General features: G+C 37.0%; 1 protein-coding gene across 6 annotated transcripts in view; it reads right to left on the bottom strand.

The window, feature by feature from the left end:
* Positions 1 to 27,799, bottom strand: part of LOC121730977 (cAMP-specific 3',5'-cyclic phosphodiesterase) — a 474,096-nt gene that overhangs the window by 122,471 nt on the left and 323,826 nt on the right. For 4 of the 6 annotated variants that reach the window (XM_042120243.1, XM_042120240.1, XM_042120239.1 and 1 more), the window contains one exon: positions 5,008 to 5,199. In XM_042120243.1, coding sequence (XP_041976177.1) covers positions 5,008 to 5,199 — 192 coding nt within the window. Of the gene's footprint in view, positions 1 to 5,007; positions 5,200 to 17,579; positions 17,676 to 21,220; positions 21,656 to 27,799 lie in introns of those variants that run through there. The other 2 variants (XM_042120237.1, XM_042120238.1) reach the window with 1 other exon arrangement.

Here is a 27,799-nt window from a genome sequence, read left to right as displayed (position 1 = left end):
CGTTTTACCAGAAAATAAAAATTTAATTATTATTATATAGTATCATATTGTGTCTTGCTTATGATAACATAATAAGCCCATTTATGTTGTATAATTTCGGTATTTCGGGTAAGGAAAGCATTTCGATTGTAATGACGAGGGTCCCGGGCTGTCAGCCGTATGAGAATCGTGTTCTATTCGTTGGCTTTCCTCGTTATAACTTAACAAGTTACGTAACTCTATTTAGAGTTGGCTAATTTCGTTTTCGCCACGTAATGACGGTCAGTTATGTGTTTAAGGAAGTATAATCTTTCTGTGCGTTTCCACCAACCTAGGTAGTATCCGCGTTGGAAAAAATGCGCCTTTGATGATTATTATAATTGAACAAGAAAAACAGTATATTCATACAGCGATGTCTCATGTGTCGGGTTACCAGGCTCGTGCACGCTCATGGGAATGCAAATGGAATAAGTAAATGAATCCACCCAGATCGGCAAACGATAAGTCCAATCGTATTTGAACGGCCACCACGTATGGGCCTTTAGAGGGCGACTAACGCAAAAAATCAAACATCATCCTTCTGTCTTCACACTCACGCCCGTCTTTCATATGCCAGGTGAAAAAGGACGACGCAGAATCAATCATCACCAAGTTAGTTTTTTGTTAATAACTCAATAAATATACAACATTAAAAAAATCCGCCAGGTCAGTGTCTCAACTCTCAATGATAGATTTTTATACAATGTCTTAAAATATTGACTTTGTTTAATGCATGGTTGCGGCAATCTAATCTAATTTTCACGAATTCTTCATATTAGGAAAATATGAAGAATTCGTGAAAATTAGATGCATTTTTATGATTGTTTTTTTATGGAGAAAATTTTAAGAAAAGTATCGTGTTTTCGCTCAAATCAAATTCTTGGAAATATAATGTATCTATGTTTAGAAAATGAAACAATTCGTGGCTTATTTTCAAGTATAAAAATGAATTATTATAAAATCAACAATTTTGGGTTAGTCGCCCCCTTAAGATAACAGAATTTTTGCGCGAGCTAGGATCCGGGTAACATCTCGTATATAATGGCAATATACAAGACATATACACCTAGCTACTGTATAGTCTTGTTTTCTTGCCAACAAAATTTACTGTGTAAAAATTAAAAATGTAAAGGATCGAATAATAACTATGCAGCAATGGCATGCCTTGATTCTACAACTTCATTGCAACATTGATGCAGCTTCGGTTCTCCTTCGATCCGTTTCCGATCGAACAGCAAAATTGTATTCTGAATACGACAGTCAAGCGTATACAGATTACAGGGTGTATCAAAACAGATGATGATCGTACTATAGTGTGTGTATGAGTCCCTTGTATAAAGGCCACTGTGCAAGTAACCGTGGTGAAAAAGTAACTTTTTTAAACTTTTGTATGGTCAAATTCATGACGCTGGGGTGCTTGTCCATACAAATCACAACAAAAATTTGCTCTATCATGCTTCAGTGCTACTTTCCCAGTGGAAACAATATAAGGATTAAGGGACACATACAGACCCTGAAATAAATTATCACTTTGTTTATTTATACCTTGTATACTTCGTCATTTCACGTTATCGTGAACTACTATTTTGTTAGTTTGAAATTAGTTTGAGACGTGGGAGAGCCATGCTTCGGCACGAATAGGCCGGCTCGACCGGAGAAATACCTCGTTCTCACAGAAAACCGGCGTGAAACAGCGCTTGCGCTGTATTTTGCCGAGTGAGTGAGTTTACCGGAGGCCCAATCCCCTACCCTATTCCCTTTCCTACCCTCCCCTATTCCCATCCCTTCCCATCCCTACCATCCCCTATTACCCTATTCCCTCTTAAAAGGCCGACAACGCACCTGCAGCTCTTCTGATGCTGCGAGTGTCCATGGGCGACGGAAATTGCTTTCCATCAGGTGACCCGTTTGCTCGTATGCCCCCTTATTTCATAAAAAAAACGGATTGGATTGCCAAAAAATTAAACTGCATTGATGTTGCAATAATATAGAAGAATCGGTGTACTGGAATGCAGTGTTTCCGACGTATAATGAGCGGGCTGATTGAGACAAGCTATTAACTGTGCTAATAGCGCTGTGACGTCACAGAATGCAAGCACGAAATGTAAAATATTTTGTATAAAATCGAATGAGGTGAAAGCATATTTTATAATAACTCGTAAAAACTCTGTTGTTGAAATTGAATTTTGCTGGGTAGGTCCTTGTCTATTAAACCACTTTTGTAACGTATTAGAATTTATTTGACTATAATATGTACAATAATTAGAAAGTGGGTAAATATGTACATTGTGCAATTAAAATGTTCAGAACCAACATCTTTTTTAAGCTACTTTAAACGATTTGAACGTGTTCTAAAACGGAAATTTTGCTAATGCCAAAATATAATCCACATAAAACAGTACTTTGTCTTCCAAATGAAAGTGGGGAAAATGGAAATAAAGAATTTGTTTGTTAAGAGTATTATAAAAGGGCAATCTTCTAAATTGTTATTGACACCGGGCGTGTTTTCGCAAAGCTATGATTCCCGGAATATTGTACGAAAATGTTTACCTGAGAATTTCGAGTGTTTTTAACGACTTTTATGTTTACAATAATGATTTTGTGTGACTTCGTCCGACGCTACACATAAATGTAATTTGGATAATGATAAAGTTAGATGTTTAAGAGAAAATAATGATTTTGTGCGACTTCGTCATACCTTAATGTAATTTGGAAAATGATATAGTAAGATGCTTCTTGGATTGGAAAAAGCAGCAGGGATTTCACGTGTGTGAATCTAAATTGTAAATGTTTTTTTTTTATTTTGTACAAGTATTGTTAATTGGAGCTTCCATCCATACTATCATACTGATACAATCTACATCAAAATAAATGCGATTGTGTTTGTCTGTCTATCCTTTACGAGAAATAAGTATGTTGATACCTGATGAGTCCCGTAAAAGAACATAGAATAGTTTTCTATAAAATGTAGAGATCTCGCACGATAATTGGCGCAACGATGTTGCGACTTGCGTGCAATAGTTTATTACAATATATCCAATATTATAATACTGTACATTATCCATATCCATACTATACTAATATTATAAATGCGATAGTGTGTCTGTCTGTCTGTCTGTTATCTCTTCGCGCCCAAACCGCTGAACCGATTTTGCTGCTAGGTATGGTGTACTTTGAGTCCCGGGAAAGGACAGAAAATACTTTTTATCCCGGAAAAATCCCGGTACTCGCGCGATAAAAATTCGCGCAACGGAGTTTCGGGTGTCATCTCTAGTATTGTAATACATTTAGTAATATAATATTGTGAGTTTGTGTTTTTAATTTCTATTGGTGCTAAACGAAGTAAAACGTATTAGTTAATTATGAAAATTCAAATCTTTGCTGTGTCGAACTTATCAATTTTCCGCTTACACACCTGTGATTACAATCTGTAGTATTCATACAATACTAGATGATTCCCGCAACTCCGTTGTGCCAAAAATAGTTTATCGCGCGGGAACCGTACATTTTTCCGGGATAAAAACTATCCTATGTCCTTTCCCGGGACTCAAAGTATCCCCATGCTTTTCAGCAAAATCGGTTCAGCGCTTTAAGCGTGAAGAGGTAACACAGACAGACAGACAGACGGACGGACGGACGGACAGACAGACACACTTTCGCATTTATATAAGTAAGTATGGAAGTGTGGATACATGAATTCAATGTTTCATGATCCTACTCTAATATTATTAATATGTAGGTTTGTGAGGATGTTGATAAATGACAAGCTTTAATGTAAAAACTGTTGAATGGTTTTAAATATTTGGAATTTCGATGGCAATACAATTGGTGATTCAAAAAAAAGTTTCTGTGGAGTACTGTGTCGAATAATCACGGGAAAAGCTAGTATATAGTTAAAAGACGGAAATCACATTGCATAAATGTCTGTCACGAGTGCTAAACCATACAGAATGTACCCTGTGGCCTAGAGATATATCTTTCTGTAAAAACGATGACCAAGTTCATTATCAAAATGTATGCGGTTTGACATAAGTCATCGCTAAATGACATTTCGCTTGCTTGACATTTCAAATGACATTTCGATTACTAATGTCAAATCCCATACATTTTGATATTATCGTTTTTAACGAAAGGGACTTTGGCTACGGCCTCTGATTAGTATAAAGCACTATCGACGTTAAAAAAGAAAACGTATTTAATATTATTAAATACGTTTTAGTACCATTAAATGCATACCTACATGTAAATAGCATTTTGTGTCATATGTTTTGGGGAATACATATTATATTTTGTAATATGCTCTAATAATATTGTCTCTTGATGTGACATAAAACTGTGTACAGATTATATACAAGGAAACACGTTATTGTTTATGAAATCATTACATAAAATTATTTACATGTTTTTCAGATATGTAGCAGAAAATTTTCTACGCCTTGAAACAATATAATTATATTTATAATTATAATGCTACTGTGATTTTTATTCCCACACTATTATCATTATAATAATAATCGAAGTTGTTGACTTAGTTCGAAATTGATAAAATAATTATTAACTCAATGTCAAAGTAATTAAAAGTGTCTCTAAGCAAAAGTTGTTAATCTTCGAATTTCATTGAGCTCTGCTTACCTTATTTAATATTTAACTTTCAAACTTATTTGATATAACAAAATATAAATACCTAAGTTATAAATGATAAAATCAACAGTCTATCTAGCTCTTCCAATAGACTACTGCCTAATTCTTTGCTCTTAGTTAGGATAGTCAGCTCTAAAATAGACAAGAGTAACCAAACACGAAAAAAAGTAACAATGGAAAATTATAATACATAATATGGGGACAAAAATCACAATAGAGTACTAATCGTATCTTAATATTATCATACTTAGTACATCTTTCAGTGCACAAGTGACTTAAAAGTTAAAACGAAACCATTAAGTGACACAAAAATCCATATCACTTTTGCACCGGGCAATCGTTATTTACCTTTCACTAGCGATCGAGCTATTTCGGGACATCGACTTGGGTGACATTTCGAAGTCGGAATCGGATCTATAGAGGAAGGACTCGCGGCGCTGCGGCAAGGCTTGGAGGACCAGGGCGGTGGAGGGGGAGCCCCCCTCGAGCGGGGAGCGCGCCCCGCCCGCCGCCCCCGGCCCGCCGTTTTCCACATCGAAGCTGAAACAAAAGAATATAGATTAATAAACAAGTTAAAGAATCACGGACGATGATGAGTGGAATTTGGACAAATCGAGCTGATTGGTATGTTTGATTTTTTTTATGGCAAATACATTTTTTAGACGACATAATTTTGTTTTAAAAGTTAAAGAATCACGGACGATGATATAAAGTGGAATTTTGACAAAACGAGCTGATTGGTAGGCTTAATTGTATAGTATATATATCAAAAACGAATTCGAATACCTATTTAAATATCCAAAACACTAACTCGATTCGAATGCAATCGATTCCTCGATACCTAAATAGAATCATCGTTTTATAATTTTGCCGTAAGAAATTTTCCTACACGATGTCGCTACCTTATATTGGAGTAGATGACGCCCGCAACTCCGTTGCGTCAAAATTCGTTTATTACGCGGGAACCGCACGTTTTCAGGGATAAATAGTATCTTATGTCCATTCCGGGGACTCAAAGTATCGCCATACCAAAATTTCAGCAAAATCGGTTAAGCGATTAGGGCGTGAAAACAAAACAAACAAACAAACGGACTTTCGCATTTATAATATTAGCACAGAATAGATAATAGTACAAGTAATATTATGCTAAGTACTCACATACGGTTTTGCTCGATAGTTTTACTCCGAATCGAAGGAAATGACATATTTGGCATATTTAATTCCATCGAGCCGGCTCGAAGCGAGCCTTCGAGCTGTCAGTTTTGCGGTCCACACGGTGGTTATTGCTCGATTTGGAGTTAAACTATCGTGCAAAACCGTATGTGAGTACTTAACTATAGTATGATTTATATCGTATCTATATCGATAGCGAGTGAGGTAAGTCGTAATACAATGAACTAACTTTGTCTCTGCGGTATTGTCAATATTGTGAACAACACTGTCATAACTCAGATAATACTCTCCAGTTTCATATTATGACCGACTTCTATTGTAATAATTATATTTATTGTAGAATTGACATTATTAAAGTAGTTTCACGTTCAATTGCCATCGGAAGATAGAGTTTATCTTGCCTAAGGGCTACTTGAAGATAAAAATTTAATTTTAAAAGGTATACTCTACGGGATAGCATAGGCTCTTAAAAATTAATGCTCCGTGGAAATTACTAAGTTGTGAAAATAGTAACATTGCAGAAGAAACTAAATAAAATAAATACCAAGCTTTTTGAGTAGATACATATTCTTAATTTTGCTTTGAAATCAAAAATAATTCCTAACTTAACTTTTAAAAATATTAGTTTTCGAGACTTTTTTGAGAATTACTTGTATGAAGAGTGAAGACTAATGGTGGGTTACAAGGCGTTGCTATAGTTAAAGTTAAGGTTATCGTCAAATATGGCGTCCATCATTGACTTTAACAAAAGATTTGACAGTTCAATTGACATTTAGTTATAGTTAAAGTTATAGTTAAAGTAAGTTGGTGTAACCCACCCTTAGTAAATAAATGTCATGCTAGGACTGGATGCGGATGTTAAAATTTAAATTAACATATCGACGCGAAGGTCCCTAGTTCCCTACGTATAAAGCGACACGTCAAAAGTAGTGGTTTACAGGAGAGCGTTTTTAAGATTCAAACTGTTACTGTAAATTATCATAAAACATTAACACAATGTTTTTGGTTGATTTGTAAAGCTTAATGTAGGCCGTTTAATGATATAACATAATTTTAAATATTTTCAATATTTTCGCCAAAATTACAAGATGACCGTTTTTACGCTGAAAAATTCAAGACTTTAGTCTTGAATTGTCAGCGTAAAAACGGTTAAGTCGTACATGTCCGTTTTTACGTTGAAAGAATAAAAATATTATATTAGGTCCTACATTCATTCAGCACTTTATAAAATGATTTGTCATAATTTATAAGTTTATAATGTATGAGTAGTATAAATTCTGGCTCTTTAGTAAGAAAAACTAAAAATACAGACATATCTTTTTATACGCTGCTAACTTAAAAAGTTTTTTCTATGTTATAATGAACGAATAAAAGGACACGTCATCAACAACTATAGGTCCAAAATGAAAAATTCTAATGAAATGTGACTATTTGATAAGTTAAACTGTATATATTTCAAAAGTCTACAAATTTTAGTATCAATTTATTAACTAATTCTGTTTTCACTAAAGGGACAAAAACATAATTTCTTCTTCTTGGTCTTTTCGGATATGTCTTGAGCAAGGTCAATTTCTTTCCAATTTCCCTTCCCTAGGTGACCATTGACGACCTTAGACTATTATTGCATCTTACATGAATAAATTCTTTGAGGCTTCGTTATAACTTCTACAGTGGACAAGTCTGGACGGTAAAATATAATTCTGAGTCGATTATTATATTCAGCTTTTACTGACTCTTTAGAATATAATTATGAAGGTCGTAATTTTGAGCAGTACCATTGAATACAGAGCTGCATCGATATAATTATCTTACACGTTCCACACAGGAACAAAATAGTGTTTCATTCCAATTGGTGACTACCAAATTGACCACAGAACATCTTATCTATTCTAATATTATTGAGCTGAAGAGTTTGTTTGTTTGAACGCCCTAATCGCAGGAATTACTAGTCCGATTTTGAAAATTCTTTTAGTGTTAGATAGCTCATTTATCCAGGAAGGTTATAGGCTATAAATTTTCACGCTAAGATAAATACGAATAAGGAAACAGAAGAAAATTGAAAAAACAGAGAAGATTATTTGAAAGGGCTTATTTTACCGTCGTTAGTTTGTCTATCGAGCGAACAAGGAGTGTTATTTATAGTTTTTTAATTAATGTTCCATTATTTATTAACTGTTTTAAATAAAATAAATAACATTTCATTTAATACATAAACAATTTAACGCTTTTTAACTTCGCAAAACAAATATGCAGTCGAAACTCATACTCAATGTTCTTGCAAAGCCGCAAACATAAAGATATTGTATTTTATTTTTTTAAATAAAGTAACATAATATAATATTTTTAAGCTTTTAGGTTTCCGTGCTTCATAATTGAAAATGGGAACCTATCAAACTTCGCTTTCTATATGTGGTCCGTCGGTCTATCGCCGAGGTTCATCTCAAGAACCGCAATAGTAGAAATTTTCACCAAATTACGTTTTTTTGTTGGCGCCTTAAGAAATATATTAAAATCAAAATAAAATTAATGATTATTGTGGGGCCTCGAACAACAAACGCGATTTTTTTGCACTATATCCATACCGGTAAGGCTCTGATGGTTGTTCATCATGAAAAGAAGCCTCAGCCTCCGTTGCAGCTATTATTTCACGTCACTGATTATTTATAACATTTAAATATTCATATTGGTTAAAATTTGATTGAATGTGTGGCACTAGTCCCACTGAAAACAAACAAATAACTCATAATAACTGAACGTAAATGATAACAAGTCTATAAATAATTCTCTACCTTAGAGGTGGAAACGGACATCTACGACATGTCGCGAGACGGTGCGTAATTTCCAACGCGGTACAAGACGGTAAGTATAGATGTCCGCATCTACCACAGTAAAATCTAATAAAACTCCCAACTTGTCGTCATTTACGTCTTTTTATCTTTGGAATTACTTGTGATAGAAAAAAAATATTATAATGTAGGAATATGCGTCTCATTATATGGAAGTGCACGAGGCAATAAAATTTTTGCTATTTTGGACATGACCTTTTATACGTAGGGACCGTCGATATATTATACCTTATAATGTGAGTTGTTTTTGAACTATAATTTAAAGGGAAAAGTTTTGATTAGTTTCATATATATACTAATATTATTAATGCGAAATCTGTCTGTCTGTCACCTCTTCACGCCAAAACCGCTGAAGCGATTTTGCTGAAATTGGGTATAGATATACTTTGAGTCCAGGAAAAGACATACGATATACTCTTATCCCAGAAAAACTTACAATTCCCGCGTGATAAACGAATTTTGGTGCAACGGAGTTACGGGCGTCGTCTAGTAAGTGTAAACTAACACTCATAACAAACAGCTGATGGAGTCCTTTCATCCCCATCTTAAGGTATTTTAATAATAAATAACTTTTAGTCTACGCGCGTCCTAAGTACTGACTAAATTATATTTCATGTTAGAGACTTATAATTGTTTTAATGTAGCGCCCTCTAATAGGTGCCGTGATACATAATTCACGATTCCTAAATGTAGAGACCTTTTTTTATGAAAAAAGGGGGCAAACGAGCAAACGGGTCACCTGATGGAAAGCAACTTCCGTCGCCCATGGACACTCGCAGCATCAGAAGAGCTGCAGGTGCGTTGCCGGCCTTTTAAGAGGGAATAGGATAAAGTGGAGGGTAGGGATGGGAAGGGAAGGGAAAAGGGGAGGATAGGGAAGGGAACTGGGCCTCCGGTAAACTCACTCACTCGGCGAAACACAGCGCAAGCGCTGTTTCACGCCGCTTTTCTGTGAGAACGTGGTATTTCTCCGTCGAGCCGGCCCATTCGTGCCGAAGCATGGCTCTCCCACATATTTTCGTGCTCATGTAGAACTGTCTTATGCCGTAGATATTGAAACTTATTACTTATTAGTCATAATAATTGAATATGGAACTACGAACTACGAACCCTGTGGGCAAAAAATAAAATAAATAAATAAAAGGATTGTTAGACGAAGCGTAGCTACAAGTAAAAAAGTATACATAAATGTAAAAAGTGACATAAATTACAATTTACAGTTAACATCTCAGGCTAAAACTCTATTTTGTCAGTCACTATAATTGTAAGACATATTTTATAGTTTAAAGTCTTAACATAGGAGTAGGCCACATCACACTACAGGCCAAATAATACATTTAAATGAAATTCATCTTCGTATTGTTATTATAATATAGCGTTTATGATGAAACCTTGTTTTGTTTACGAAAGTTTCACAAAAGAGACTGACAGAATAGTGGCCACTTTACACTATACAATACAACCCATTGTCTATTTGTATTTGCATTTTACGGTAAATATACTAAACTTGTTATTATTATTGGTGCCATTATTGTGGCGAAAATAGAATAGTAATAGCTGTTGGTAACAAATATATATAAAACAATTTCATATACATGTATATGAAATTGTTTTATATGAAACTTGGTTTTTCATTTTTCGATCGAAAAAAAATAGTTTGTGTTTTGTAATTAATATGTTTCCAAACTGACATGTCATTGACGATTGTGTTGGTTGCATGTCGACATTCAATACGCGACGTAAACAAACAATGTGAATCATTGAGGTACTATATGAGAATACTATGCCTACTTAAGAATTTAAGAATTCTATTTCATAATCAGATCAGTCAGATAGACTTTGACATTACAATGCCATCTTTAAAATTTTCCAATAAACAGGTGAAAATAACTCTACCTAGAGTTATTTATCTAATCTTCTATAACAGAGACATCTATACGAACGTAACCTGTACCACAGAATAGATAATAGTACAAGCCTGTACGTAGAGTACTCGTTAGAGCACCTTGAGTAGTGCGGCCTTTATCCTACAGAGGTCGCTATATGTACTACACAAATTGTAGAGTACGGATTTTAGTATTTGTTAAAGGTGGTCAACCTTTAACAAATACTAAAATCCGTACTCTTTTTTTAGTTAATTTTTAGTTAATGATTTTATCATAATTTGCTATTGCATTTAATACACATTTTAGGTACATGTCTCTACATGTTTACATATAATCGCTTTGCAGAAATTATTTAGAAAATGTAATATGGGTATGGCAATAATTATTATCTTATATTGCCTCTACTATTATTATCGATGCATTACAAAAATATTAGATGACGCCCATAAGTCCTTTGCGTCACAATTCGTTTATAGCGAAGGAACCGTACATTTTTCCGGGGATATTAAGTATCCTACGACCTGGAATTAAAAATTATCTACATGCCAAATTTTAGTAAAATTGGTGCAGTGGTTTGGGCGTGAAGAGGTAACAGTCAGACAGACATTAGTCCAGGATGTTTGATGGTTTCTTAACTATATTACTAATTTGCTTGCGAAATAAAGTATTAAATTTAATTCATCTAAGCTATGGAACATATCTAATATGTATTATCCTTTTCCAGAATTTATCGCTTTGCACCTTGAGACAAGTAAGATTTTTATTGTTAAATGACAAAAAACATAAATTACTTACAGCTATTCTTATAGTTATATATTTTTTTATTTCATTCGACCACATTCAATACTTTGCTTCTGCAATATGACGTCAAAAACTATACACAGAAAACGTGACCACGTCCATCGTAAAGTGTATAGATCTACGTAATTCACGTATTTATGATGCAACAATTTCCTTTTTTTTTTGATGCAAAATTTTATGATGGAAAGTGCTAAACAATTTCCATTATATGCCTGGTCGAGCAGCAGCTTTGTAGATGGTACACACTACTCACGATAATAGCACGTACTAATAGTTCCATAGTCATAATCGTTAGTTTACTATGATCGCTTACAATAACTAGCTCTTAAGTCTTAGCTTATGACAACTACTTGTTTCATAACGAGAACTGATTTTTTTCAAATCTTGGAAATAACGGCCTATTCTGACTTAATACGAAGGTCGCTGGGCTATGATAGATAGATATTATTTTAATTTTTAATATTTCTACGCCCAAAGGCTGAAATTGTGATACACAATATGTCTATAAATAATATGATAACACCTTTAATGTACCAATTTCCTGAAATAAATGATTCTGAGTCTGATTCTGATAACCAAGATTGCGAAGCTGGTATTTGGTACTAAGGCTTCCATTAGACGGTCATGCCCTGGTCAGTCAATTCCATCAATCATGACTTTCGTTTAACTGTTGGTGAGTGTTGGAATTAATTCCACATTACACATTCTGACTGATTGTCAGTCATATGCAAAACTTCACAAAGAATACACGTGTTCACGCAAGATAATTATGGACGACTGACTGACTGACGTGTGATTAACGAAATGCTAAACGTTTACTCAAAAGTCATGGCTTATGGTTGCATGACGGAAAAACCAAAATATCCAGATAACTGTCAATCAATTTCATGCAACCATCAGTCATTGCAATACACGGCAGGTTATTCAAAACTCACAGCCATGACTGTGGTAAAACCATAAAGTTAATATACCCTAGCGAAATAGAGCAACAATCTTGAGCTGTCAAACGAAACCGAAATTGGTTTCATCTGTGTGTAAAAATATTATTATGTGTACGTATACACTTACACAAGCATGATTGAACATGATTTCTATGAGATTAAATTGTCAACGTGCGGCACGTTAAATATTGGACGTCAAAAAAAGAGTGCCGCTGTCTTGTATGATGTATCACAATTCACACGTCTCTTTTTACCACGCAGTGTTACTGATCTGAGTGACATCTCTCTTGCTCAGGCCTTTGTTTCTCTATTCCGCTAGGTATATTAACTGGGTAAAACTGACAGCGAAACCTACCGTGTAATGGACGCCGATCGTGGGCAATCATATTATTATGAATATTCCTCTCTACACGATTGTAATGGCTTATGTTACGTGTCATAATAATATTATAAATGCATAAGTGTGTCTGTCTGTCTGTTACCTCTTCACGCCCTAACTGCTGAACCGGTTTTGCTGCAATTTGATATTATGGAGATACTTTGAGTCCCGGGAAAGGACATAGGATTTTTTATCCCGGAAAAATTTACGGTTCCCCCGCGATAAACTAATTTTTGCGCAAAGGAGTAGCGGGCGTCGTCTAGTATTTTTATAAGGGGTCACCGATTTTACAGTATATTACATCATCTTAGAAAACAAGTTCTTCACATTTCAAATATACAGGCTTCGGCTTAGTTTGGGCTCCAAGTCTCCCACAAATTACTACACTGTAATTTTTGGGAGAAAATAAATAAATTATTATTATTATTAATTATTATTATTATTTCGAATTCGTTGTTATGATATAGATGTTGATAAAGTGCTTAATTTTATTCTGGAATCACAGTTATTTTCAGGTAATTGTTATATAAACAATATCTCAATTTGCCAATGTTTTTACGATAAACACAGTTCTCATTACAAAGAAAACACATTAATATTCATTTTAATTGGATAATAATATATATTGCCTTATGGTCAGGTCACACCGAACGTTTCTGTGTAAGTCGAACCTTAATTTATTTTCCCTTGGTGGAATTGAGAATAATCCTTAAATAATTATTTTACATTTATTATTTTACATACCCAGCAAATTCGGTTCAGCGGTTTGGGCGTGAAGAGGATACAGACACACTTTGGCATTAATTAAAATTAATAATATTAGTAAATATGGATTGATACAGTGGACAACTTGAAATAAAATTCGTATCATATAGATAAGTTTTAAACGCACGTGATACGGGATTCATCTTGTCTTTGATTACTTAGAAACTAAATAAAATATCGTACTAATTAATGAGTCAGTGGTGGGAGGCTACGAGTATGTGGTCGCTGTATGAGGCAAAGCGATTAACGAAACTAACTAATAATATATTATTACATTAGGGTGTGTGTTTGTCCCTTTTAAAGAATTGACTGTTAAAGTAGCAGCGTTGAAAGAGTCACTTTTTAAAATGGGAAAATGAGTGATATTATGTTATATTCTCAATGGAGTCAAAAGTGATTCCGCTATTCCGTTGCTAATTTCCTACCTGACTATTCCGTTGCTAACTTGCTACCATCACAGTAGATTTACATCCTAAAATATTCTCTTATTGTTTTATCCTTGTTTATTGATATACAGTACTCCAATAACCTGCTGACTAATTGTTGTCGTGACTCGTGAGGCATTCGGATAATAAAAAATCCGGATAATTGAGTGTATGAAAAACATCGGGTTCGGTGCAGATATATTATAGTTCAGAATAATTCGTGTTGTGTGTTGTGTCGTAAAAAAAATGGCCAGATTTTCCTCTGTGTTCAAACACCCAGAAAACAAAACTGGCTAGAATATACAAAAAAAAAAACATAGGAACACAGTTCAAGTCTTGCTTTAATTCTTAACGAAAAAAGTACTAAAATCGCTTAAGTTTTGGAGAAGGAATCAGCGGACAACGAATCGAAGATTTTCTGTTCTTTTATTAGAACTTTTGTCGTACTGTCTCTACTCGTATCGCGCTCTGCGGTGGGAGACTTGAGATTGGTGAGATAGCAATACATTTTCAAATACCTATTTTCAATTTCTCTCGCCCCTGGTGTATCCTCTTAAGAAACTAGACGCCCGCAGCGGAGTGCTCGCCAAAATTCGTTTATTGCGAAGGACTTGTACATTTTTCCGGGAGAAAAAGTATCATAAGTCCTTTGCCGGGACTCCATATCAAATTTTAGCAAATCAGTTAAGTGTTTTAGGCTCGAAGAGGTAACAGACAGACATACAGACACACTTTCGCATTTATAATCTATACTAGCTATTGCCCGCGACTTCGTCCGCGTGGACTTTAGTTTATAGCGCGCGGTGTCAACAAAATTTGTGTCAAATTTAAAAACTTTTTAAAACCCTGGTAAGTGGTACCCCTCTTAGGGCCGCGCTACACCGGAATGGCAGCGCTGAAAGTGCTCGCCTCGCCGCTGCCATTCCGGTGTAGCGCGGCCCTTAATTAATCAAAATACCCAAAAACAGCTGTGCAGTGTGCACATAATCTATACTAATATTATAAATGCGAAAGTATCTCTGTCTGTCTGTCTGTCTGTCAGTCTCGCCTTCACGCCAAACGCCAAAACTACCGAACCGATTGTAATGAAATTTTGTATACAGATAGTCTAAAGCCTGAGAAAGGACATAGGCTACTTTTTTACTGGAAAAAGGGTTGTCAGGGGGTGAAAATGCGTAAATTTGTTCAAATTAAGTTAGTTCCAAAAATTCATAATAGATGGCGCCGTGCGTCTTCTACATCGCGCTGGCTGACTCTAAAGTCTTTCTATAAGAGGTGGTATCATCTTACATTTAAGTTTCGATTTTTTTCGATTGTTATATCTATTCTACGGTATTAAATAACTCAGTACTTTATTTGTGCAGTGACGTAACCTTAAACCTATCAACAATAAATAGTTTATGGGTAAAGTTGTGTAATTGGGGGGCTAAATTTGGCATAAAATATAAAGTTTAATATTAAAAAAAAATACTTATTGTGTGCACACTGCACAGCTGTATTGATTTAAGGGGTACCAGGATTTTTTTATAAAAGCTTTTGACACCAATTTTGTTGACATAGCGCTTTATAAACTAAAGTCCACGCGGACGAAGTCGCGGGTAACAGCTAGTAACTAATAAGTATGATTAGTTCTATGTTACAATGAAGTAAATAATAAAACGCCATCTGTTGAATCGTATTAGAACTAAAATGTTCATTGCATCGATATATTTCTGGATTTTTTATAATATTATACATAAAATATATTTAAGTAAAAAATAAAACGCCATCTGTTTTCATATATTAGAATTAAAATGTTGATTGCATTGATATATTTTCTGGATGGAATATAGGCCAACACGGTACACTTTCGAACTCCTTTATTTTAGAGCGCCTTCTGTTGTCAACTTGTCACATATATTAGAAATGCAGTAGGAGTTCTATAAGATAAGATATATTGATTATTATTATACCAAGTGATAATATTATTAAACATAATATTCTAACGTATTAAAAACTATAAACAAAAACATAATAACTAATAAGTATGATTAGTTCTATGTTACAATGAAGTAAAAAATAAAACGCCATCTGTTGTATCGTATTAGAACTAAAATGTTCATTGCATCGATATATTTCTGGATTTTTTATAATATTATACATAAAATATATTTAAGATTTTTGAAATTTTATTTTAATACACATCCAAGACCCAGGAACATTGAAAACTTTTTGTTCCGCCTGCGGGACTCGAACCCAGGACCCCCGGGATGAGCGCTGGCCACGCGCAATGCGAATTCATTTTCATCGATATTTTCATGGAAATAAGATATTTTCCCACATCAAAATGTAGCCTATGTCCTTTCTCAGACTCTAGAATAACTGTGTACAAAATTTCATTGCAATCGGTTCAGTAGTTTTGGCGTGAAAGCGAGACAGACAGACAGACAGACAGACAGAGATACTTTCGCATTTATAATATTAGTATGGATATATAAAACTCAAAGGTGCTAAAAGGCTATCAACGCACAGCCCAAACCACTGGACGGATCGGGCTGAAATTTGGCATACAGGTAGATGTTATGACGTAGGCATCCGATAAGAAAGGATTTTGATAAATTCCAACGCCAAGGGGTTCAAATAGGGGATGAAGGTTTGTATATAATAATACTTCTTAACGCGAGCGAAGCCGCGGGCAAAAGCTCGTATTATAAGGAGATGCATTTTTCGGTTCTGGATAATCGCGGATCCGTATAACTGAGGGTCGGATAATGGAGTTTTTACTGTACCTACTGTGTTTACAGTGACAAGTGTCCACTCGTGTTCCATCTTAGTTTGTTTTGCCGGTGACGTATATTGTGGTTCCGGCCATAAGGGAACTAAACCGCAAGCCGCGATATGCATGTGCATAGACCACATTGTTTGTGGAAATATTATAATTATGATTAAAATGCGGTGGTCTACCACTTTCATCGGAAAATCTTGATTAAATATAAAATGGATGAAAGATCTGTATTTTCATAAATTACTAGAATATGACCCTGAACTAGTTGATTATATAAACCCTTTTATATTAGGAGGAAAGAAATAGTCTTGAAATGTCCCTGTCTTCCACAAACATTTCAAGACTAAAATTAGCCAAATCAGTTCAGCCGTTTTCGAGTTTAAGCGAGACTGACTTTTAAAATTTATTTTTATAGATAGAATATTATATAGATGATGATTATGAACCTGTTTAAAATACTATTTAAATTGCAAGTACTGGTTTTTATTATGCACTTGAAGTAATAAGTAGCTTACAAGTTTGTTGAAAAAGATAATTCTGACGTTTGCCGAGAAACTTGGAAACTCGATTCTTGCACTACTTAAACAGAAAGGTCTATAAAACCGTTCTGTATAGTGCAAGTTTTTTATTTGTTGCAAGGGTTTATATTTCAATTTTAAACGTAAACAAAATAATTGTAAAAATATTATTTTGTGTATTAAAGAAAAATCGATCGACCTACGTTATTTGGTCAGGGTTTGTCAAGACAAGACAGTGGCTTACCAAAAACCGAATAACGCAGGCCTACAAATCATTCGCACCCAATGCCTATGAGTGACAATATAATGAGAATAATTTATAATGGTCGTACGATTAGAATGTATGAAAAGAGAATTTATAATTACACTGTAAATAAAACACACGAAAAATCCCATGGCGATCTCCATAATTTATGGCTAACCTGCCAGTAGTCCGTCTCCTGGCAGACGACAGCGGCCTACGTAGCGGTTTCCGTGTGGAGCCCCGCGCGCTCCACCGCCGCGGCGCATCGCTCCACCTGCTGCCAGAGCGTTCAGTCACGACCACCGCCATGCCATGCCAATTGCCATAAAACATGGTGTTGTCAATTACTATGGTGTTGCCATTACACACCACTCTACATGTCATACTGAGGATCGTTCGCGAATTATATTTTTTTATTACCGAGTATGCAAGCAGCAAGAAACCACATCGATAGCGCGTAGTTTAGGTATTACGAGGTATGTACGAGCGATAGTATCGACTATCCTATATCTAATCAAGTATTGAGAATTCATTTCTTCATTCATTCATTTTCCGCTTTCATTTGGCATTTTCACTAAGTTTTCTCTGCGAATTTCATATAAAATGTAGTTTTAGTCCTTACACCGAAAACGCAACAGTAATATTAGAACCACCAAAAAATATTAAGGAAATGCCGCTATTACAAACTTGTAATTAAATAGCAGAGCGTTTACTTCGTTTCCCTAAATGTACTATACTTTGTACCTAATGTTAATCAAGTTATGTCGAGTCGATGAAATCTCATTGTAGGGGAACCGGTAACAGAGTTACTGGTTTGGACAGATCAAACAGAATTAATATGTTCGGGAACTTAATCAATTCGGGACAAAATAAGCAAAGGGTACAAAATAGCGAGAAATTATTGCAAAGGCACACCTTAAGGGCCAAAGCCAAACGAACGTAATTTGTGAGTTGTGAGTCGCAGAATTTTGGCTGGCAGAAATTCTGCTGCATTCAGTTTCATACATGTTTCAGTTTCATGTGAGGGTAATTTTGTGAGTCATGATTTGTATGAAAAGATATTTACGCGGCAGAAATTCTGCGACTAACGACTCACAAAATTACGCTCGTCTGGCTTCACCCTAAGTTAAACGTAGTTTTACTATAATATTTTGTAATTTTAACATTTCAAATAGTTTTCTGTTTCCGTTTATTTATCGATACATGTTATCAGTGATAACACTAGTTACAGTATATAACTGTAGATAATATTGTTAAAATAGTGCTGTTGTATTATTATCAACAACTCATATTTATTTGCTATCAACCTACATCTACAATCTGATTAAAATTGATAAACATCTAAGCGATAATTTTTACAATTGTCGTCACAGCTTTATTTTAACAATTGATATAAGAAAGAGCAAAGGTTTTTTCTGTTTAAGTCGAATGGGTTAAAAAATATGACTGATTATAAGATACAGACATATAGCCTACGGGAAAGAGTGTATACCGCAGGAAGATGTACGAGTCCGTGTAATTTTCTTTTTCGCGCACCATTTATACAAAACGTAGAATTAAAATATGGAAAATAATATGATGAACCTATGCTAATGCCTAGTTACTAACTAATGCCCCATAAAGACCAACAACGTTCGAATTGTTTCACACCATAGTTGATGTCTGGTGGAACTGCCCCCTTTTTCCAGTACCAATGAAAAGCAATTTCAATTATGTAGGTATCAATAACGTTTCTATTTTTGTGCGAGGAATGAACAAATAGTCCTAATCTCGCTGCTCCTCACTTCATTTCCCGACGAACACTTCGCCCGGGAACAAAAAGCGATTACGCAATAAAATGAGTGAATGAAATTTTTCAGAGACAATGAAATGTCCTCTTCTTTACAAAGTGTTAATTGTTTCCAAATCAATTCTCTCCTTTTGGATATAAGTTTTTATTATGTTTCTAAATTGTTAGAGACGAAATAGAAGGGCGCCTAAATGAAATCAACATAAAATATTTTATGACTTTTTGCGTAGATTGAATTAGATTTATGTTTAGAAATTATGATGTTTCTTGCTTAACATCTATACACTAGCCAGAGTATTCACTTGTCTCAGAGTGATATTGTAATATTTTATTAATTTCCTCTTTCTTTCCTTTTTAAGTAAGAAGAAATGTGAACTCTACTTCTAATGAAGAAGTTATGTCGACTATCTTAAGATAAACAGCTATAAACATAGACGATAGGTATTTAAAATAATGTTATAGAAGATCTAACTCTATATTTATACGTGGGAGAGCCATGCTTCGGCACGAATGGGCCGGTTCGACCGGAGAAATACAACGTTCTCACAGAAAACCGGCGTGAAACAGCGCTTGCGCTGTGTTTCGCCGAGTGAGTGAGTTTACCGGAGGCCCAATTCCCTTCCCTGACCTCCCCTATTCCCTTCCCTACCCATCCCTACCCTCCCCTATTACCCTATTCCTTCTTAAAAGGCCGGCAACGCACCTGCAGCTCTTCTGATGCTACGAGTGTCCATGGGCGACGGAAGTTGCTTTCCATCAGGTGACCCGTTTGCTCGTTTGCCCCCTTCTTTCATAAAAAAAAAATATTATGTTTTGAAACGTACATTGTATGAGAACTGATGACGAAAACGTGAAAGTGATAGTAAAGACCTTTTGAGACGCAATTGTTGGATCGCGTGATAAATCTGGGTAATGTAACATCATCATCATCATGCTTTTCATCACCATCATTCTTATTAAATTCGATTTAATCTAAAGGATCGTATACAAAAAGGCCCAAGCTTTTCAATAACATTCGTTTTTCATATGATGAAAAGCTCTCACAACAATGAGAAAAGTATATTATATTCCTATCTATATTTTATTTACTGATTTGTAAAGAACATCTATTATTTATAATAAGAAGGAAACTAAGATGATGATAAGAAATTGTACACGATTGTGATGGTTACTAACTTCAAGCAACCGTAAAAGGCATGTTAATTAACAAACAATACCGAATTGAACAGATTAAAATTGATGTTACACGTAACAACAAACAATACCGAATTGAACAGATTAAAATTGATGTTACACGTCGAGCCAATAATCGAACAAAGACTTATTATATATTTTCAATATAACGTTTCAATGGGAATAATAATGACGGAGTTTCCAAGTTTTTTTGTTATCTGTGACCTAATTAATGGGTATTGATTACTTGAATTATTGTGTTTGCTTCATATTTGAAATTATCGGCAGTTATTAACAATATAACTAAATAATTATATATTATATTATTATACCTTATGTTTATACCTTATGAAATGATGTTCCATATGAATGGTTATAATTCGTTAGTAAGCGCTAGCCTTCTTAAAACTTTTCTAAAAGTGCTAACAAGAAACAAACGTTATATTGGTTCTGATATTGCCAGATACGTAAATTATAAACAGCAAACTACTTGTTCTAGTTTATACCTACCTAACGTTTTGTAAATAAGCGTCCGTGAAGAATAAAGTACGTGTATCCATCGAGAAGACGTATAAATAGAACATCGTACCTCATATAAGAAAATTATATGAAACAAATAAGCCGAAACGGCACATTAATTAGCGGCGCCCGCCCTCTCGAGTTGTCTTATTATCGAGAAATAAATTAAATTTCTACTTTACGGCTGATCGTAAACGTATATAAAACGTTTCGTCATATTATATTTATTAAAACGCGCCTAATTGCGGTGGTAATTACGACGCACGACGCGAGCGTGGATCCTCGTCACATGTAGAGTGGTGCGTCGCAGCTGGTGCGATAGGCCAAGAGGCCGCGACCTCTTGGAGTGATCCCCGGGGCTCGTCTGGCTCGAGCTGGAGGTGGTCGTGCTGAGGGTGGACAGGTCGCTGAAGGCGCGCGCCGACCGCATCAGCGGCAGCGCCGGCGCCTCCTCCGCCTCGGGGGAGCCCGGGGGCCGCGCGCCCGCCGCGAACGCCCAGCGCGCCGCCAGCCACACCGAGTACAGTATCGTCACCATGGCGCTCAGCCCCCCGCGCCCCCGCGTCCCGGCTCACGTCGCCATGCTCGCGCCCCACACCGGGCCACGTGGAAAACGAAAGCATCAAACTCGCGGCGACGGCTAACGGACAGCACTCGCGCGATCGCGACCGCTACTGGACGCACGAGGGCGACGGTGCATCTTTTGTACGATCGCTCGTTTTATCATATCAGATCGACTCGATTCGCCGACTTCGCTCGCGATACGCGGCCGACCTCGCGCGGCGCCCGGAGCGATCGCGTGTTGATATCGCGGTCGGCGTGTCACTGTTGACGTAGCGGGCGCGGGACGCGGGCGGCCGACGTCACCCCGCGGCGCGCCGGCTGCCGGCTCACCCGGCTCACCCGCGCCGCTCGCCGCTCGCAAGTCGCACGAAAGGGCACGTTCTATATTTATGCGGGCCGCGGTCGCATCGACGTCCGGGTGTCGACAGTCCCGACGGTATCACTTGTTGCACGGGCCCAGCTCGCGGCACGTCGCCTGCCAGCCTCCGCCGGCGGACCCCGGCTCGGCCCTGCGCGTCTGAACGGTCGCGGAGGGCTCGCACGCTACGCGATTTATTTTTGTTTTGAAGAGCGGTAAACTGTCAGGCATCCTGCGGCGCAGGGGCGGCCATGTTTGCGCCGCCATTTTGCCAGGGGGTCGAAAAGTACAACCCGCATGCGTGAGCCGGCACGCAACCCCCGTGTAGGAAACGACGCAAGTCCTATCTAGATGGGAGCCGGCGAAGCCTTGTTCCGCGGCCCGAAGGACTATTTTCCGTTCAGCAGAAATTGTGCGTTCATTTGTAGGTCACGTAATTGCCCCGAAGCTAGCTGCGAATCAAGTGAACTGTTTTTGATTTTATATTTTTAGGTTAGGGGAATTTGAATGCTTAAACGACTAATCAATTTATCCTGCTCCGATAACTGAACAGAATTAATGTAAAAATAAATTACATTTTTCGAAATGTCCTTTATTTTTCCATCCTTCGGAATTACACAGAATGAAATTGCAAGGATTTATTTACATTAGGAAACGGCTTACTGGAGAAGAACATTGTAAAGTTTATGGAGCAATCATATGAAAATTTCATCCATCGAATAAGCATCGAAATATAGCACCAATTTCAAATCCTCTACAAAGTTATCAGCTACCTCAAGGGTAATTAATTCAAACACATTCAAAGGCATGCTTCGGGCCATGTTATCCTTGCTAGTCTCGCGGAGACGTCAAGACGGTTAAAATATGGTATTAAGGCTAATTGCTAGTGGTGCGTCTATTCAACCTTGATGATGCTGGGCAATTATAGGTGTAAATAGCTCGTGAGATGGACAAGTGCTTCCAACTGATGCATTCAAACGCATTCCATATTATATAAAACTAACTAATTGACCGAGCTTTGCTCGGTATTCAATAAAACACGAATAAAATGACTTTTTCTAAAAATGATTCCTAGCTAGATCGATTTATCGCCCCCGAAACCCCCTATATACTAAATTTCATGAAATTCGTTGGAGCCGATTCCGAGATTCCAATTATATATATACTAGCTGTTGACTTCAGTTTATAGCGCGCGATGTCAACAAAATTGGTGTCAAAAGCTTTTACTTATTAAAAAAAACCTGGTACCCCTTAAATCAAAACAGCTATGCAGTGTGCACATAATATTTCATTTTAAAAAGTAGCCTATGTCCTTTCTCAGGCTTTAGACTATTTGTATACAAAATTTCATTACAATCGGTTCGGTAGTTTCGGCGCGAAAGCGAGACAGATAGACAGACAGACATACAGACAGATATACTTTCGTATTTATAATATTAGTATAGATATAGATATACAAGAATTGCTCGTTTAAAGATATAAGATAAGAATTAGGGGCAATTCAGACATGCAACGCGACGTGTAGATGCATTTATAATTTGGTACTGAATTGACAGATTGACAAAATGCACATCTGTCAAATCCATACAAATTTAGAAATGCATCTACGCGTCGCGTTGCGGTCTGAATTGACCCTTACACATAGAATAATAAAAAAACTAAAATACTGAGTGTATACACATCACTGTTATTGAAAACAGCCTCTATTATAATATATTTTTGATCTACTACGCTAGTAGGTATCGATCGAAAACAAACTACTTATTTCAGTTTTGCGTCGTTATAATATAGATTAAGTCGTAGACGGGCTGCGAGTGCTACGACACGCACACTATTCCCTGAGGTATCCTCTCAGGGAATATTCCTTTATTTGATATACTTACGTCATAATAATTATACTTATGCTTAATCCACAAACTAGGGCCCGTATAAATAGTCAGTACTCAAGATGCATCTCGGTCTCAAGACACGGTTCAGGCTTTGTGATTGGTTGGCTGTCAAAATTTGGACCAATCACAGAGCCGAATCGCGTCTTGAGACCGTCGCATCTTAAGTAGTGACTATTTATACGGGCCTAAGATCTACGTAGATCTACTGAACAACCAGGTTTTAGTTTACTTAATCTTCGTTAAATACTAATAGAATTTAACTGATCCCAGGGTAAGTTCGTAGCATCAGTTCATCATCGTCAGGCTCAGATTTACGCCAGTTGTGTTTTAAATATGTAAATACATTAATTCACTCTGAACCATCTGTTCCTATCTCGACATGTTCATGGATCACAATTAAGTAAGTATATTAAAAAAAAGAAATCGTCCAAGAAGTAATAATTGTAAGGATTGACGAATTAATGATTTGAGAAGTATTTGAGCACAAAACGACAAGTTGTATATCTGCAGCGATGTACCATCGAAGAAATTGAGTCTTAGGCAGTTGTCGGACCTATGTCATTTGGTCGAATTACTTCTGTCAATGCAATGAGATCTATGGGATATGAGTCAAGTACGCGACCAAATTACCTAGTTACAAAGGTCGCCATCTGCATATGCATCAACTTTTCTGATAGTAATAGTGCATAATGTGAAAAACATAACCCCCTTCTATTGCACAGTAAAACGTAAAACTCTAGAAAAGCCGATATGCGTCTTGTCTTAGGTAATAAAGCCTACGTCACGCCACGTAGACCTACGTAGCGCTCACGGTCACGCTCCAAAGTATTTTTATACACGTACTAGCCATGCTACCTTTGTATTAAATAATAAATTTTACATACAATACATAATACAGGCATTTGTTTTTATGTGAAATGCGATTACTGTGATTATAATCATCATCATCATCACTTAATTCTTGTCACCGATTGAGTCTTAATTTAGGGAGAAAATTTTAATATCATTATGCATTTTTGTTTACTTTTGTGTCAATTTAACTGTTTCGAAGATTTTAGGTTTAACTATGATTTTCATTTGAGTACTTAAACCTAGAAATTGCTTTGACGTAAAACTGCATGTAGCCTATATAACGCCATCTATGAGCAGAAGCAAGGACTAAAAAAGAAGGTTTATGCAAAACCTGTATTGAGGGTTCCACTTCGCTCGTAAGCGTCACTGCTGCACATATTATTAATAACATTGTCATTTACTTATTTTCGAAGCGATTTTAACCAATATGGCATTAATCCTTATTCTTATACATAAGAAATCTTTTACATCTCCTTTACGTGAAATTGTAAATAACGTTAGCTTGTAATAATATTATGTAATTGATTGCTTTGGTGATTGTCGATTCATCGTGTTTGAAAAACACACAGTTTTACCGTACATTTTCCCATAAAAAATATTTCCCCCGTTTTTCCCACATTTATATGAGTTTCTTCGGTCGTATTAGTCTTAGCGTGATAATATAATATAGCCTATAAGTCTTACTTGATAAATGACCTATCTAACACTGAGATAAGTTTTTAAATCGGACCTGAGAGTAGTTCCTGAGATTGACGCGTTCAAGCAAACAAACTCGTCAGGTTTATAATATTCGGTAGGTATAGATTCTTTTTAAATATCGCTTGACAAACTCAAGTCTCGATCTAAAAGACTATGAAATGGTATAATATGGTAGTAATGATGATGATGATGAATGTAATTTGCATATGCTTTCTGTTCTTAAAACAACGCCGAAACTCCCAAACTTGTATCTATAAAGAATCAGGAGTTCTCTCAGCACCTTCCGAACCACGGTATACCAGCTATATCTCGGTGCAAAATCTTACTTGTTGGTAGCATATGCTTAGAATACTTCTTACGAAACCGAAGTCACCACATGTTTCCCTATAAGTTTTGAGGACTTCCCTCGATTACTTATGGATCCTTCATCAGATTACCACTTTTGTGAATATAATACCAAATTGGGATGATACTCTATATACCAAAAGAAAAATTTGGAAAATCGGTTAACAAACGGCGGAGTAATCGTTGAATATAAGAAAACGAACATAATACCTCCCCCATTTTGAAAGTCGGTTAAAATTGTAGCCTATGTGTTATTCTTTGACGAAATAGGTTCGACGCTCTTAACATCTCGGAAACTACAATGGACGTTGACGAGGCTTTAAATGCAATTGTGGAGAGCATACGGGTCGAAGGTGAAAGGTTTTGCAGGCCCAAGCATGCGGGCAGGAAATCCAAACTTTCGGATGAGTCACTCAAACTTATGAGGGAACGGAGGGAAAACACGGACTCGGGTTCGTCAGATGTAAAACTTCTCTCGAGGCGAATACGGAAACTTATACGTAGAGATCTTCGCCGATCGAATACGCTGGAAATCACGGAAGCGATTGAGCGGAATAGAGGGTCTAAAGTTTTCGTAAGGCGCCTCGCGAGGAGTCATCTGACGAAGGTGAAGAATAGCTGTGGCCAAATCGTTTCCTCACGAGGGGGGGTTCTGTCCGAGATCGAGAATTTCTATAGCCGCTTGTATGCTTCACATGTTTCGCAACCTGATCCTCGTGATGACGACCCGCGTGCCAAACTCACCCGGCATCTTTCTGGCGAGCTTCCTGACGTCAGTATAGGCGAAATCGGATTGGCTCTGAAACAACTTAAAGGAGGAAAGGCCCCGGGGAGGGACGGAATTACGATCGAACTTCTCAGAGCGGGAGGCGAACCCGTCTTGAGAGAGCTTCGTAAAGTCTTTAATTTTGTCCTTCAACGGGGAGTTTCCCCCGAAGGGTGGCTTAAAAGCGAGGTGGTTCTCTTTTTTAAGAAGGGCGATAACACCCTTCTTAAAAATTATAGACCCATCTCGCTTTTGAGTCACATATATAAGTTGTTTTCTAGGATCATTACGAATCGCCTATCCAATAAACTTGGCGAATGCCAGCCACCAGAGCAGGCTGGGTTTCGCAGAGGCTTTAGCACCATAGACCATATTCACACCTTAAGGCAAGTTGTACAAAAGTCACATGAGTACAGGCAGCCATTGTGCCTTGCCTTTGAAGGCTTTTGACTCTGTTGAGACCTGGGCTGTTCTGGAAGCCCTGCAACGATGTCAAGTCGATTGGCGTTATTATGTCGAAGTTTTGAAAGATCTATATAATGCCGCGTCTATGTCTGTCCGAGTACAGGAGGCCACAACAAGGCCAATCTATTTGCATCGAGGAGTGAGACAGGGGGATATTATTTCCCCGAAACTGTTCACAAATGCGTTAGAGGACGCCTTCAAGATCCTAAACTGGAAAGGACGTGGCATAAACGTTAATGGCAAGTACCTCTCACACCTTCGTTTCGCTGACGATATCGTCATATTGGCAGAATCGTTGGAGAACTTGCAGGAAATGTTGAACGACCTAAATGAATCTTCCCGGCGGATCGGTCTCGGGATGAACTTGGACAAGACGAAAGTCATGTTCAACGAACATATTCTCCCGAGACCGGTTGCAGTTAACTGTGTCTTTCTCGAAGTCGTAACGGAATATGTCTATTTGGGGCACATACTGCAGGTAGGTAGACATAACTTCGAGAGAGAAACCGATAGGAGGATACAGTTGGGTTGGGCAGCATTCAGGAAGCTAAGCCACATTCTCACGTCGCATATTCCGCAGAGCTTGAAGACGAAAGTCTTCGATCAATGCGTGCTTCCCGTTATGACCTACGGGGCGGAAACCTGGCCTTTTACAGCAGGGCTAGCTCGTAAGTTTTCCGTCGCTCAGCGTGCTATGGAACGCGCTATGCTCGGAGTTTCTTTGGCGGATAAGCTTCGAAATGAAACAATTCGTCAAAGAACTAAAGTCACCGACATAGTGCAGAGAATCAGTACGCTGAAGTGGAACTAGGCTGGTCACGTAGCTCAAAGAACAGACGATCGCTGGAATAAACTTACTCTGGAATGAAGACCAAGGCTAAGAAATCGGGGTGTAGGTCGACCTCCAACTAGGTGGGACGACGATCTCCGCTTAGTTGCAGGCCCATGTTGGATGCGAGTAGCAGGAGATCATCTTGGC

Source organism: Aricia agestis, chromosome 10, assembly GCF_905147365.1.
Source record: "Aricia agestis chromosome 10, ilAriAges1.1, whole genome shotgun sequence".
NCBI classification, from domain to species: Eukaryota; Metazoa; Arthropoda; class Insecta; order Lepidoptera; family Lycaenidae; genus Aricia; species Aricia agestis.
The sequence above is the reverse complement of the archived record's forward strand: the minus strand, read 5'-3'. Positions and strand labels throughout refer to the sequence as shown.